The sequence below is a fragment of the Megalopta genalis genome, chromosome 11 (genome assembly GCF_051020955.1).
Source record: "Megalopta genalis isolate 19385.01 chromosome 11, iyMegGena1_principal, whole genome shotgun sequence".
Taxonomy (NCBI): domain Eukaryota; kingdom Metazoa; phylum Arthropoda; class Insecta; order Hymenoptera; family Halictidae; genus Megalopta; species Megalopta genalis.
In genome coordinates this window covers 7,509,396-7,524,946 of record NC_135023.1, presented here as the reverse complement: position 1 = coordinate 7,524,946, position 15,551 = coordinate 7,509,396, and the positions used below count along the sequence as shown (strand labels likewise).

The 15,551-nt window shown below is 46.0% G+C and overlaps 2 protein-coding genes and 1 long non-coding RNA gene across 14 annotated transcripts; 2 read left to right on the top strand and 1 right to left on the bottom strand.

Annotated features, from left to right (window-relative positions):
* Positions 1 to 7: 7 nt before the first annotated feature.
* LOC117226203 (pre-mRNA-splicing factor Syf2) lies at positions 8 to 1,468 on the top strand. Its single transcript, XM_033480326.2, has 4 exons — positions 8 to 246; positions 449 to 589; positions 666 to 961; positions 1,035 to 1,468. Exons 1-4 carry the CDS (start codon positions 154 to 156, stop codon positions 1,198 to 1,200), a joined length of 696 nt encoding a protein of 231 aa, XP_033336217.1. The 5' UTR covers positions 8 to 153; the 3' UTR covers positions 1,201 to 1,468.
* A 45-nt stretch (positions 1,469 to 1,513) lies between these two features.
* Tab2 (TAK1-associated binding protein 2) lies at positions 1,514 to 14,991 on the bottom strand. 12 transcript variants are annotated; one of them, XM_076525424.1, is made up of 11 exons: positions 14,661 to 14,884; positions 10,794 to 11,191; positions 8,382 to 8,520; positions 6,082 to 6,595; positions 4,361 to 4,747; positions 3,920 to 4,174; positions 3,057 to 3,208; positions 2,899 to 3,010; positions 2,328 to 2,591; positions 1,713 to 1,769; positions 1,514 to 1,635 (listed from the first exon to the last, which is right to left on the bottom strand). In XM_076525424.1, exons 3-11 carry the CDS (start codon positions 8,487 to 8,489, stop codon positions 1,592 to 1,594), a joined length of 1,893 nt encoding a protein of 630 aa, XP_076381539.1. In that variant the 5' UTR covers positions 8,490 to 8,520; positions 10,794 to 11,191; positions 14,661 to 14,884; the 3' UTR covers positions 1,514 to 1,591. The 12 variants fall into 12 exon arrangements, 11 of the variants coding, with proteins under 11 accessions (XP_076381539.1, XP_033336204.1, XP_033336202.1 ...); XR_013034455.1 differs by lacking the exon at positions 10,794 to 11,191 and having other exon boundaries at positions 1,860 to 2,591; XM_033480313.2 differs by lacking the exons at positions 10,794 to 11,191; positions 14,661 to 14,884 and adding an exon at positions 14,973 to 14,991.
* LOC117226205 (uncharacterized) lies at positions 14,773 to 15,321 on the top strand. Its single transcript, XR_004491740.2, has 2 exons — positions 14,773 to 14,909; positions 14,994 to 15,321. It is a non-coding gene; the product is annotated as an uncharacterized LOC117226205 (long non-coding RNA).
* Positions 15,322 to 15,551: the final 230 nt, after the last annotated feature.

The following is a 15,551-nucleotide window of genomic DNA, read 5'->3' as shown; positions in this document are numbered from 1 at the left end:
TTATTCCTCCTTGAATCACTGCGACCGTGCGACCTGACATCTGTCGGCCTTGACGTGACACATACGTTGACGCTAGATGATTAAGTGACCTGTGAACAACTATGTTCTAACCTCGACGGATACGCATAACGTTTTGGAGACGTTCGGGACGCGATGGAAAACGAAGGTTCGAGCTCGGGTGAAAAATCGTTTGCTGACAAGCATGCCGAGAGAATGAAGCGGATGCGAGATCTACATGCGAAAAGGGTGAGAAATTTATTGCTCCGACTTCGAGGCTAAGAAAGTCATGTTTGCTTTGAGTTTTTGACACGTTAACGAGTTAGCTTCAATTTTGTAGATAACATTCTCTATAGTTCGAGCGAAATAATGAGTCATCTGATGCGAATGTATTGTTATTTTCATTGTGGTAAAAGGATAATTCCATAGTTAGTAAATGTTACTTTTATAGAATGAAGCCAGACAGCAGAATCATAAGGAGGTTGTCGAGGAAGACAAAAGGAAAAAGCTTCCCTCCAATTGGGAATCGCGTAAGAGGCAAGCGGAGTGGATTGTGCAGGATGAGGCTGCGAGAAAAGAGGCGCAAGAAAAAGTATAAAATGTGATATATATATAGAAATGTTGTATTCTTGAAAGAACAAATCTGTTTATATTATGTATTTTTGCAGGGAGAAGACTATGACAGAATCAAATTATTGCATATCGATGCAACAGAGGCAGAACGAATTGCGAGGAAAAAGAGAAACAAAAGTAATCCTGATCCAGGCTTCTCAGATTATGAACAGGCAGCTATTCGTCAATATAATAGATTGGTGAAAAATATCAGACCTAATATGGAGACATACGAAGATACCAAAAATAAGTTAGGGCCAGCTTTCTATGGGGATAAAAACACTATATTGCATGGTCTTCATGAAGATAAAAAGGAGGCTGTAGATAAGATGGTGGAAGACTTGGAAAAACAGTTAGTATTATAGTGCAGAGTGTTTAGAATTTGTTTAGTATGTATTTTAATGATATTCGTTATTTTGTCACAGAATTGCCAAACGGGATAAATATAGTAGAAGAAGGATGCATAATGATGATGCCGATATTGATTACATCAATGAACGTAATGCTAAGTTCAATCAGAAATTGGAGAGATTCTATGGGGAATATACTCGTGAAACTAAGCTGAATTTGGAGAGGGGTACAGCCATATAACGGGAGTACGTCACACTAATGGACTTACTACAAATACCTTGTATTTTAAATAGTATTTCAAAACTCATACAAATTGGAGCCAGACTAATGATAAGTCGTTGACCGTTCAGTAACTAGAAGTGCAGATGCGTTCTCCCAATCTAATATGTATATCAAGAAAGTTAGACTATGTATATATAAATATATACATGTGATATATATATTAAATTATATTAATTTCACATGATGTACGCTATCATAAATAAAAAAACGAAAGAAAAGAACTGAATTAAGTTGTTAAAACTTTCACGACCCACTTCTTGCAAACTGTTGATTTCCTACAACAATTTTTTTTATTTAATTTAAATAATAATTTTATATACAGTTTCTCAAGTTTCTAATGCAGTTCACATCATACCACCCAACTATGCACTGTTCCTGGAAAAGAAATAAAAACTTACTTTATATTGTATGCAACTGCATGATCTTCACAGTATTATTGACTCATGGAAAGTACTACAAAATATACTCACGGCTCGGTGAGAAGTTGTGATGATGTGTGACTCGTATATGAATATCCTGTGTCTCGCCTGTAAATTAAAAATTCGACTTCTATTACACTTATAATTAATAACACAATTGGACATAATCTTTTCTACTTTGAAAACTTTGCTACTTACCATGAGTGAAAGGACACAACACACAGTGAAAACTATGAGTATAATTCATTTAAATGCAACACATGAGTAAACAAGACATGCGTTATTACTCAGCTTAAACGTATCAGTTGCTTTAGGGCTATACAAATTAATTGAAAAAATAAGACACATCCATGCATTATGATTAATTACGCTAAGTCCTGTTTTATTGATACCGCATGGAGTAGCGCGGCCGTCAATACATCATTATTGCTTTCTTTTCAAAAGTCTTATAGTACTCTATTATCACCTTTCGTTGCGCACTTCATCACAGTATGCAGTTGTACGAGTCAATCAATCTTCAAAACAGTTCTTCAAATTAAGTTCAATCAAAGACACATGCTGTTAAGGCACACTTTTGCTACTTCGACGACGTTGGAGGTTTACGTTCAGCTTCCAAACGCGTCAGATACTGCGTGATCTCCTCAATCGATTTTCTCGAAGCCGTACCTGTGTTTCCATGATTCAGCAACCTCGGCATGTCGCACTGTTCGCATTTGTTCATCAATGGATGATTATCGAACGTACACATTCTACAGACCCAAGAGGGACCGTCCCGTTCTTCTCTGTCAACGTTATTTCCGGTGACATCCGGTTGCCAAGCAGGCGGTTGACTAGGCAATGGCGGTGGATTGTAGTTGGTGGAAGTCGGTGGCAACGGTTGACCGGTATAAATATCTTGATAGAATTCTTCGTTCGTTTCTCCTAGAGGCACTGAAAATTAATACAGCAATTAAATCTTCGCAGCGATTATCATCATTGATGGCAGCTACACATATTGGAAGTTAAACTAGCCTCCAGTATTTTTATTTATGACACTTTCAGGTGTTATGAACTTAAAGTTGTAAGCATAGACAATACGTAAACATCAGCATCTAGTCACTACTAGACTCGTCGTTAGTAGGCATTATGCATTTATGCATTATGCATTACGAAAACACTGAGATATGAATTCTAACTTAGCTTCCAAACGGTAAGTTACTCTGTTTCTTGTACAGTAACTAAAATACTAGACAATCACCTCTTGGATCTGACCACTGATCCACTTCATCCGCCAATCTGTCGCATTCCACCTGTAGCTGATAGATTTCGCTTCTCAATTTTCTCTTCAGCTCCTGTGGAATGAATTCCAACTGTGTCACATGCAATGTTTCAATGTTTCGACAATTATATACTTACTTGCGGTGGCATCGAGGCATCGAAGGGTCTCGAAAGAGACTGCAACTCTTTCTTCATCGCTTCGAGTCGTCCTTTCTCGGCCCTCAACTCCCTGGCGAGCCTTTCTTTCCGGGCTAACTGCTCGGCGACCAATTTCCTTTGGTGCTCCGCCACTGTACCGATAGAAAAACGTATCGGACTTTGATTATTATAACAATTTCTTGTCTGCAACTATCCTACGTGTAAATCTTCAGTGATAAATCAACTGTGATGAACTTGAGGAATCGTACAATCATTAATGCAGATTGAATATCCTGTTTTTGAACCATGCTCTGATATCGATGCTCTAAGACTGATGTTCTAAGGCTGATGTCTGAACACTGACGGTGCATACAGATAGGGGTAGTCGCAGGAAGTGCCAGGCGGAATTCCAGCAGCTACATCGATTTTTCAGGACAATTAACCGATACCGCGGAGTAGTCGGCGGACAATCATCGTTCAGGAAACGCATGGTCATCACCGAGACGACGCCGCTGCGCTGGTGAGAAGGAAAAGCGGATCAGGTGGTCCGTGTAGAGTAACCGCGAGCCTGGCTATGTATAGACGGAGCGTGGGGTCAGGAATGCGTAAATATCGTTCTCAGTGTTACGTGCGTGGGCGTAGTACGTGCGACGGACAGACTGGTCGGTTCTCAGCAGGTAAATATACGTCTATCACTTCTATATAATACGAGACCCACCGAAAAACAAAGCACGGCCCGCGCCCGCCTCGGTATCGGAACCAGGAATACGCACACACACACGTGCACACGCACACACCGGTTTATTAAAATAGACCGAAGGTTATTTTCGAATCGGTTGGCCCGAGGTGGGGCGAGGGGATACCTTGATTCAACGGCGATTGATTCTGATCGGAATTGGCCTGTATCCGTTCGCCAACGGGACTGGAGGGCGGCGAGGTCGTCGTCGGTCCTGACGGTGTCGTTGGTAGGCTGATGAGAGGGACGATGTTCGTTGCCGGCGGTACCGAGGGTGTGGTTGGGGCACTCATTGTTGTCGTGGGCCGTGGCAACTGGCTGGGTGGTCCCGCTGGAAGCCCTGAGGAGTATCTTCCGGTTAGACGATTCTTCTTCGAAGGATCTTTAAAATTGATCAATCAGACTCCAACTTTGACGATGCTTTAATTTTGTTCAATCTGTTCGAATCTGGTACGCTCTTCAGCAAATCGGGACATTTGTAACGTCGAGATTCTCTTCCTATCTACAGATAGAACGTCGCAACAGCTATCCGCCAGAACAACGTAGTTCGGTTTCGAGTGTCACGTACCTGGTGGCCTCTGGGGACCGGTTTGTACCGGCGGTATCAAGCTGCTGGGCCTGCTGGGACCCATCGGAGGTCTGATCCTAGCTGCCGCCACGCTGCCAACGGTTCCAGCACCGATGCTGATCTGGAGGCGACTCTGAAAACCCCGTGGATCCAGGGAGGAGCTCGAGTAGGTCAGGCTCGAGCCCTGCGATCTGATATCGATCGGCGGCTGTGGCTCCGACGACGGCGGCCTTAAGGTCAGGCTAACCGAGGTGTAGCTTCTGGTGTGGTCGATTTGAGGACCGGCGTTGTCCACGATGAGCAACGGGTCCACGTAGTGAGGCCGTGGATCGACGATCAGATCGGTTCGTTTACAGGCGCCACCGATCGTGGGCACCGTTCGGAAGTCTACAGATTTATCAGCGGTTAGAAACTGATGGGATTCTCGGCGAAGGGGGTCGTTAAGGGGTATTGGAGAACGTCCGTTTATGCGGGCCCCTGTCCGAAGATGAAGTGGATGAACAGAGATATAATCCTAGGGTGAAGTTCGAGGTATCCCCTAAGTTTTTGGACGAATAGAAGAGGATCCTTGATGAAGGGACATTGGAGAATGTCTTTTCAGTAGAAACAATTTATGCGGGCTTCTGTTCGAAGATGAGGGTGAAGCGGACGAACAGTATGATCCTAAGTCGAGGGTCTTTAGGCTTAGAATTCCCGTTCCCATATGGTATCCGAGGAACGATCGGTGCTCAAAATTGAGACGTCTACCATGTCCGATCACAGACAGCTAGCTCCACTTGTTTTCATGTTTACAGAAATTACGGCCAGAAGACGCTGCAATAAGTAGCAAAGGTGGCAAATAGCCAAACAGCGATTTCAATATGAATCGCAATAATTCCCGAGAAGGCATCACGGTACCGGAAAAAAAAAGTTCTACGCAAAGATCACAGTTTCCGATACATCCTACGCATCGTCTCAGGGTAGCTCCAGCAGTTACCAAAAGAAGTCGACGGTTTCGATGCGAACATTACTAAATCGCGGCGATGACCGAGCGGTCCGCAGGACATCCGCGTGGCAAGGTCACGACGCGCTGCAACCGGACTTAAAAATGACCGCTGCCATCGCTGCACGTGGCAGGAACCTGTTTTATTCCCGTTTCCATATCAACACGACGCACCCGAGCCACGTAATTTCACGTTGCGCAACCACGCCGCTGCATGTATCTAATTCATCAACTACGGCTCTGCAACTATGTTGCAACTCGAAGCCACCGGTTCACGGAAATGGCTCCGTCGTGACGGACAAACTGCTCCCTCGGGTTGTTGCCGGTGTACGTTATCTCCGAAACGAGTAAACATTCTCGCAAACACATTTGCCTCGGCGCTAAAGCCACTCGGAAGTTACCCTTTCGGTTCTGAGTGGCAAACCGTGTTTCCCATCAATCATTCAACTTCAACGAGGAGATCGCACTCCGAACGACGAGAGAAAACTACCCGTTGCAAGCCTCGAACCTCTGGTAGCGGAACAACGTCTAGAGACGTCCGACGAAGGTCCTCGAGGCTACGTCAAAGAACAAGGATTGTAACGTTACTCCGGACCATGCCCGGATCAACTTAGCGATCCTCCAAAAGTCTCTGAACATAGCCGACGAGGACCACATCCAACACCACCAGCTGCTAAAGACACTTCGTACTCGCAGGGTTAAGAGAAAAAATGGGGAGGACTCTGTTCTCGATGCGTACCGCGATTGCCAGCAGGACTGCAGGCAACGTTCACGTTCAGCTCGAACGCGGCCGGCTCGCTTCCGGTATTCGGTACATGGTTGTTGCAGTTCGCGTCAACAGGTCCTGCGATGCAATCGTCGAAGAAGCCCCTGCTGGTGCAGGCTGGCGGCGCGGAGGAGGGTGTCGAAGGGTTACCCGCGATCGGCGGGGACGAGGAGATGGCTGCGGCCCGGATACAGCTTAGGGGACAGCGTCGCGACGCTCCGATGTCCAGCGACGCTGGCCTGTGTGGTCGCGGGTTGCTCGTGACGGTTCGTTGGGGCTGGCTCATCGCACAGCAACGTTGCTGCGCGGCCGCTGGGTTTGCTCGTTGCTGGGGTTGCTGAGGGTGCTGTTGTTGCGGCGGTTGTTGTTGTTGCTGGGGCAGCTGAAGAGCGCCGCAGACCGCGGCCGGAGGGAAGGCGCCCGGTGACGGTCGTGACTCTTGCGTGGCACGCAGACTTCTCGCGCATGTCTCCCGGTCGTGGCTGTTCTGGAACGCACAGACGCAGCAACGGGTCAGCCAGCTTCCGGTCGCCGCGGGACCTTCGAGGCCAGCTTTGCTCGGAAGCTTGCGGCTAATTTTAGGGGCAACGCCGCGCCGTCTTCCTCCGCAACGGACCACCGCGTCGTCCCGCTTAAACTCGCGCGGTTCCTGAGGGGTTGATGCGGGCCGCGTTAAACCCCTTGCGGTCCAGCTAGCTATGGATCGGGATGTTTAGTCGATCGGCTGCCCTGTCTGCGGGCCATCGATCCTCTAAGCGGTATCGTCAGCGTGCAGCGCGAACGATTAAACATCCCTTGCTTCGCGGGTAAAGGGTTGAAAAAGTTCACGCGTTTGCTACTGGATACCTCTAATTACAATATTAACCATTTGCACTCGAAGCTGTTTCAAGACATTCTCTACGACCTGCTTCAATTTTACGCAACTTTCTTCGTTTTATATAATATCTCTTTATCGTTGCGCAACATTTACGTTCTTAACAATTTATTAAAGACAAGCGAATTTAAAAATGCGAAACTTCTTTTCGAATATGTTACGATACATTCGACAGCGTCATTCGAGTGCAAAGGGTTACCCTTCGTCCGCGATGAAGTTGCCATCCGAAATGCCCCTGTCTAAATTAAACCACCCCTAAATCCGAGGTGTCACGCCCGCGTGACGCCAGCAGCGAGCGCGTAAACTGCTCCCGATCATTCATCCAGGGGGATTACCCTGGCCGAGTGGCTGAACGCAAATAAATGCAACAGGTGGACCGCAAGGGGTTAGAGACGTCGAGGTTTCCGCAGTCCTCTAGGATGATCCCGAGGCTCGGCAGTGATTAATTGTCGTGCAACCGGAAGTGCCGAACGAAGAGTCCGCCGTCACTTCCGTCTTCGTGGGATTAGATCAGTATTTAGTGTGTGTTCCGGTGATTAGGGTACGTATCGCGCTGGGTTCGTACCACGCCGACGGAGGATCAACTTCCAGTAAAAAGACAAACAGTTCTCAGCACAAAGGAGCTTACGTACACACAGGTTCCACGCTCGTGCAACGGGCAGGATCGTCAGACGGTTCGGACACGTTAATTCGCAGGACACGGAAAAGAAGCTTGCGGATCCGCGGGATGTACGCGCGTGTATGTTAGTTCGTTAAGGTGCTTCGACTATCTCAGCGATGACGGATGAGAGCGGTGGAGGGGAGGAGGGCAAATCTTTGCTGGTTAGGGAAGCACACTCTGTGCAACCGGGACGCCGTTCCTGGAGCACTCGATCGCGACATCTATCGTTAAACAATTTCGTCGAACATCGATTATAGATTTCAGACATAGTCTGAAAAGGCTACTGACTATACTATCAACTATTTGAATGCTCTCTGGCCTGCAAACAATATTTTTGAGAAACTAGAAGCAATTTTTTAATACTCAAAAGTTGAACAAGAAAGGAGACATTTATAACAGAGCGATGCTTTCCTTGTAGAAATCACGAGAATATATTTATTGAAATCGAACACAGCTGTAATTGAAAATACTGGCAAGAGTAAATGAATTGATTTCATCGAATCCAGGATGTGTCACTTTAAACCTGGTGGTTCTAGAGTCGCCATTTAAAAAATATCCTCCCCTAAACCATCCTAGGACAACTAACTGATGTTTTCAATGTTTCGCGAACAATAGCGCGGTGTTGCGATCACAGTAGGCCCGCAGGTTAAGCGAACGTGCCCGATGGATCTGGCTGAAGACTGCGTCGGTCGGATCGAGTCTCCGGGATCAGCGATGGCGGACAAAGAGCACATATACCTGGGCGATGCACTGGGAGACGACGTGATCAGGGAGCGCAGGGAACTGCTGCTTCAGCTCATGGAACAGCTGCATGATAGCGATGTTAGAGCAATGGCACTCCCCCATCGTGGGCCCCCATCCTCCTGGCAAGGCCTACCTGCGGGTGCCAGGTTCTGTCGTTACACCAGTCCATGCGACTGATTTTTTTCTCGTCGATGGATAGTCGTCCGGCTCGTCGCGAGACACGATCACTGATTTTATGCGGAGAGCAACGACGAGACTCGCGACCGAGACCCGGACTCTCGACACTCTCACGAGTGTCCCTTGTTTAAGGGTGTAACGTGGCTACGATGGCGGTTCGAGCTCGAGCAAGAGACACCGGACGCAAGAATTCGCGAGACGGGATAGTGGAAATTTCGCGGTTTCCCGGATAAACGATTTGGATGCCCTCCAAAGACGACGTTCCTCGTGCGGTTTCGCGTGTCGTCGTCCGAGACTGTTTCAAATTGTTCAGGCCCGCGGAATATGAGCGGACAGAGGCGGCGGGCCGCGATTAATGGTGACAAAGTCGTGAGAAAATGAAAAGGAGAGGACCACGGAACCCGTCCAGGCAAATTGTCCGACTTGTCGACGACGATCCATAGAAATATTAGATAGATCGCGAGGAACGATCGCGATCTATGTGGAGAAGTTATTGGGTTCTTCGATAGGCACAGTTGAACAATTCAGATGAACCAGGTAGAAGAGATCGTGAACATTTTACTGACCGGCGGTTTTCTAATAGGGCTTCCCAAATTGAGATTCGATTGTGGAAAAGCGACAGCGATTGCACTTATGATTCAACGAATTATTTGGGTTCATGTGGTGTAATGAAATTGATATTTGACACCCGGATATAGCGGTGTTCAGGCTCATCTGGACCCAGGGTATAAATATTGTTATTTGACTATCTAGTTGTTGACACGTGTTCCATTAAGGTCTAGAGAAAAATTGGAAAAAGTTCATTGAAAAGTATGTTGATAAATAAAATGGTAAATGATCCCAAGTGTATTCATTTATATTTTTATAAAAAAAAGGTCCACCATTCCAGTGTTAAAAGAAATTACGCGCAATAAATAAAGTGTAAAATTGCTGCGTCGTTGTCTGAGAATAAAAGGGAAGAATCTGCTTCCATCGAATACTGTCTCAATCGTACGGCTGAATCGGGAACCGTTGAAACCCATGAAATGAAATCTGCAGGGATCTCTTCTAACTGCTTGATCTAGAATAATCGTACCGCCAACGAGAGATTAGTAGATTAAGGTATTAAAGGTCAGACCGTGTACAGAGTAATTTTAACCTGCTTTACTTCGAATAATGGTAAGCATCGCCATTTTCTGGGCTTTAAACGAGCAGCCCATTCGACCCATTTCCCAAGGGTGGTTGTATTATAGTTACATACCAGATGTCTGGCAAAAATATGCTCTCGAAAAATGATCGTCCGTTAAATAAAACAGGTTGAGAGCCTCTGCGAAAAAGCAAAAAGCCAGAGGCAAAATGTGTCTGGTCGGCGCAAAAAAATCCGCGTTTCGAAACTCGGCTGCGGGGATCGATAACTCCGAAACACCCGGTACGTTACGGAATTGGCAGCGAGTAAAGGAACGGTGGACACCTGTGCTGCGTGGAACGTAGGAGTGCCACATAATTAGCCGGCACTGCGCGTGCCGCGCTCCCACGCGCGCACGCATGCGTCCTCCTCCCGCAGGTGCAACTCGCGTGCGAATTAAAATGCATTCGCCGGTGCAGTTCGAATCTTCCGATCCCGTTGGAAACACGCAAAAAGACCCGTTCCAACGAGCAGAGACGGTAGCCGTCGACTCCCTTTGCATTAACGGAACCCTCCTGCACTATGAGCGGACCATTCGGATAACGAAACGATGGCCAGTTGGCAGATAATGGCTTGTCAACAGACAATTAACGGATAATTGAAGCGATCTTCTGATCGGTTTCTCCGTTGGCGCGGGCAAATTCAGCCTAATTAACGTCCGACGATCTTCAACCCTCTTCACGCCAGCCTCTATGTTAATGTTTAACACTTTATTGCATCTCTGTTTGATTTTATAATCGAAGTTAAATTTTCCACGATTGCATTATTTTATAGCAAAGAATAAATTATCAATGAAATGTTTACATAGAATTAAATCGGTACATTTTTTCAAAAATCATTGTACCGGTTAAGGGATAAAAGTGACGATCAACGGTTCAGAATTTCTTAAAAAGTTGTTCAAAAGGGACGACGATTTTATCGATAAAAATTATTTTATCTTTCAAAAAATTCTACGGATTAACGTTGTGCAAGGGCTTCTTCTATAATTGTTATTTAAAGTTAATATACGATTATTGTAGGAATTGACGATTTCAATTAGAAGAGACAGAAGTAGTAACCGTTACCTCGAGGATGCATCGAGGCGGTGAGGTTTAAGATCGAGGACACAGGAAGTGGCAACCGTCGGGGGTTGTTCGCTCGATCGAAAGGAACTGAGAGATTGGTAACCGAACGCGTGGCAATTCGCACTTGGCTCCTGGCCACGAAGAATAAAACGCTGGGCGGAATTAATATTTCGCTTCCCTTTCTCCGTTCGCGGCGCACCTGGCAGCATCGGGCGTGTCAGGTGAGTGAGGCATCAATCAGAAAGAAAACTGTTTATTGGCACAAGCTGCCGCGTCTACGCGCATCGGTCCTGTATCGAATTGTTGCTCCGACCGAGGTGTCGGTGCTCCCCAACGAGGAAAGTCTTGGAACCACGAGCCAAGCGGTAATATTTTTTGGTCGCCTCGAACAGATTGGCCTGTAAGTTACAAGAGGTGTTATCCAACTGGCTGTGAATTAGGCGAAACTTACGAAAGAGGATCCAAGACTTTTAATAGTGATGTTCTCTAGGGATGAAAGTAATGGACCCGTTCAATTGCAAGAAACTGATAATATAACGAATTCATTTGACACGATTATCGACAGAAAATTGTCGAGCATCCCTTCGGCACTGTTCGGTCATTGAAAAGTTATAGTACAAATATAAATAATTTGATTTAAATATAGTAAAAGTTATAGTGAAAATATTATTTTGAAGCTTTTACTTAAAGCCATCGTGCACAAAATCGAAGGGGTAACACCGCTAGGAACTTAGTGGTAGGCTATCTAAATGAATTTTTGGTGAACCTTTGAGGGTAATGGTAAAAATAATTCTGATCGTTTTCGCGAGTGATCGAAATACTTCGGGAGCGTACATTTTTACCCGTTCCCGCAATGTTTGCCAACACGGACGGTTCTTCGACACGCAAATGACGAAACTGCAAAATAAACGCGCGTGGGCAAGCATTCGACGCGGAAACGCGCGACAGCGGATCGAATTTGACCGACCCTGTGGATCTAGCGCGATCTATTGCAACTTCGGTGTAAAATAGCACTGTTGGACAAAACATCAAACTGGCCCCGAGTACAGCTTGCGAAAATTCCATCGAAATAATTGCCACGCTCAACTTCCAACAAAATTCTTCGCCGAATATTTTTAAACGCGCCGCGGACCCTCCGAAGGTCTGCGGGCGATCACGATCCCGGAAATCGGCACGTCGTTAATAATGCCGACTCGCGCGAGCACACAATGGAGCCGGCATCGGTCCGGGGTTTTCGAACAAAAAGGACGTAAGAGGGATCTAATTGCACCAGACACGCAGGACGTTTCTATCAGTGACAGGGGGGGATTTTAAGAGAGGAACGAGAGTGTCGTTCGCCGGGACAGGCGAAAAAGGAAAAGCGGAATTCCAGCGTGCCGGCAAGATATTTGTGTCATGAAATAACCCAGGAGACACAGCGTGGCTGTTTTCGTCTGCTCCTGGCAATGCGGGGAAAAGCGAATTCTACGAGTATTTTCACGCATTTGGAAGAATTCTTGGCAGTTCTTTTTAAACGTCTCGAATGCGTCTCGACCGGGGCGTGCTGTTCGAGCGAACTGCAAACCGGACCACCAGAAACAATCGTCATCGATGCCTACCGCCGTGAAAAATCGAACAGATCAAGTACTACTCCCGATTATCAGCACGAAGAATATCGCTACGATGCAATTTTTAACGAGCCAAGAGCAGACAGGTTAAACGCTCCGGAAACCTTGTTCAATCTCGTTAGACACCTGTTGATTCGCTGTACGCCGAGCATCGATCAGCCGCGGGTGAAACGCGTAATTTCAAGCGTCGTCGAAGAGGGCTGTAACGGACAGTAATTGCAGTAATTGTTTATCAAAATGATTGTTCCCCCGGTGGAATGACCCTTAGCAGGACTGAATTATGTGCTCGCCAAGTCGCGCGCGGGACGAGCATCGGCAATTACGTGGAAATTGTACGTAAGGAGAGAACAAGCATGGCTGACGGGAACAGGAGAAAAAGTGCGTCTGTCCGGTTTTAATGCTGGACGAAAATAAGGAACCAAGAATAATAATTGACGGGAGGGACGCATTCGCGTTAACGTTAAGCAGAGCTCAATAAGTTACGGCTCGGGGCGAAAATAAACACCGAGATCCTGAAAATAATGTTACACTTTTTTTTCGCGCGTACGGAACGTCAGCTAAAAAAGCGTATGACTTAACGAACCGCGTCGATAACCTATCAATAACGGTCACGGTTTCTCGTATCGTTTCCATTTAGAAATGACTTGACGGAAGAATGGCGGACGTCTGTGCCTCATATATTTCGACTTAGATTAATGGTGTGATGTGTTTATATGGCCAGTTCGAGCTCGAACAAACTTTGTTCTTAAAAGTTATAAATATATTTCTAAAAGGTCCCTCCTACACGTGCAGGAGGATGCTCTTCGCATTAGGCGAACCAACGTTCAAGCACAGCTCTTGCCGCTGGTGAAGCCAGAAATGCTGAGCAATTATCAAGATTAGCTGCTGAAGAGCTCCTTCACTCGCGGAAAGCATACTTTATGCCCCGACGGTTCTGCATTATGAATAAACAGATAATATATAATAATATATAATTCTGAACTTAATCATAAGTTCTGCATTATAATAATATATAATAGTGCCCTTTATATGTAATATCGCTTTTTTTATTATCCTGGAGAGAATTTGTTGTTTTTCACAGCAAAATTTCTTTAATCTCAAACTTGCCATACAAGAAGCCCATAATAAAATATGGGGATGATTTAGAAAAGAAACAAACGGGTTTCTGTAAACGGCCATTCGGCTGTAACACGATCCGGAGAATGTACTCGCGGGGGTCGAATGGTTATGCCCCCTTAACGCGCCCCGTGCGCGGGATCTTTACGATTGCGATAATTCACGTGGCCCCATAAAGCTCGTTATTGACTCTCTAAGCAGCTCGCTTTCGCGCGATCACAAATATAGCCGAGTCCTAGTCTCGTTTCTGCGCGAGCCAAAAAATTCTCATTTCTTATTCCCTCTCGGCCGTTTATTGGAATTTAACGAGCGCGGACGGTCTCGGGTCTGAATGGTGATTAGCGTATCGATTACATAACCTATAACGGACGCTGTCCTGTCCGCGGAGAGTAAACAGTATCCACTGTGTTACGGATACTTTAATTGCCAATCGCAAAGGGGACGTCTGCGCATGGTTAACGGACGATTTTCGGCCAGGAAAGCTTGCCCGCCGGCTTACGTAGTTTTTAAATCGAGTGGCACGTCCGTCAGTGTGGCTAAAATCGTCGACGAAGTTTGGAATTCGTGGCATCGATTGACCCTGGTGCCTCTTATGCCTATGACACGCCCGAGAAAATAGAATCACAATCGTTTGCTATTTTTCCGGAACGAGCGCGGTTTCCTCGCTGCTTCGAAATCATGGATTTTCTCTTTCCTCCCCGCTGATACGAATCGTTATCAATTTTTGCGAAATTCTGTCTTAACGAAGCAGACGCGCAACGAAAGAACATGACGTTAAGCATCGCTGATAACGACTCGTGTGTGTGCGCGCGGCCAGTTAAACCGGAAATCAGCATCGACAAGGAAAACAACTTTGGAAATACGCAGCGTTATTACGGAAACTCGCGGATGCATTGTTGTTGCATCTCCAGCGCATTCCGTCGCTGATGTATTTCGGTGTCGCGTGGACCGAAAGTAGCCGATTAAAAAGTTTCTGGTTGAGTTCCCCTTCGAGTCCCACCAGTCCCTCTCCTGGCTCGATTTTCGAATTCAAATGTCACGAAAAATAGAACGGCGAAAGAATTTTTAAAGATGGAGTCGAGGCACGGTGTAATTGCATTGAATGGGCAAGGACCCGGTTTAAAATCCGTGCGCTTGTACTCACCGGACGGCAACCATTGGAAACGTCCAACGAACGGGAAACGGTAACGCACACTTCGAACACTTGACGGAGACACTTTCGAAATGGCGCAACTTTTTTCCACGTGGCTGGGATTCGAATTGCAACTGTCACTGTACGGTGACGCGGGTAACGGCAACTTTTCTGTCGTTTTTCGAGGATTTCAAGGAACGAACGAGCGGCTACCGTCCGTCGGGGCCACTGATCAGCTGTGCACTGCGTACTGGGACGACGGTAGTCAATGGAACAACTGAAACGTCGAAACCGATTTACGATAAACCGAAGGAAAATTCTTACCGGTTGTAAATATTTCCGTAGAATTTGTTGCGGCACGCACGGCGAATATGTACCAGGAAATCTGCGCTTTCGGTGATCAAAATAAAAGAAGCTCCACCCATCACGTAGTCAAGATGGCTGCCCGCACGACAAGTGCTTCCCTATTTATGAATGGAAGACGCGTCGTAATAGTTGCGGTCACAAGGAAGGGGAAACCGCGTGCTATTTTAAAACCCACACGAATGGATAGGGATGTCGTCGAGATGGACATATTCTTTTTCATGACCGTCGGATTCTACTTATGATTTTCCCATCCTCCTTTGTATCAACTATTATTGTATAAAAGATGAAAATAAAAGAGAAATTTCAATCCTTGATTTTCCAGTTACTTTTCAAATAACTTCCGCGTACAATGTATGTGTTTCCTTATGGACTCACGTAAAAATATTCATTATAATAATGATTGTAGCAGTACATAATAATATTGAAAACAGCTGAGCTATTTTTTACATTGAACAATTTAAATTAAGGATAATATGGCGATACTATCTGTAACTTCTTGAATCAAGGGATAACTCGCTACGTTGTTAGTGAACTTAT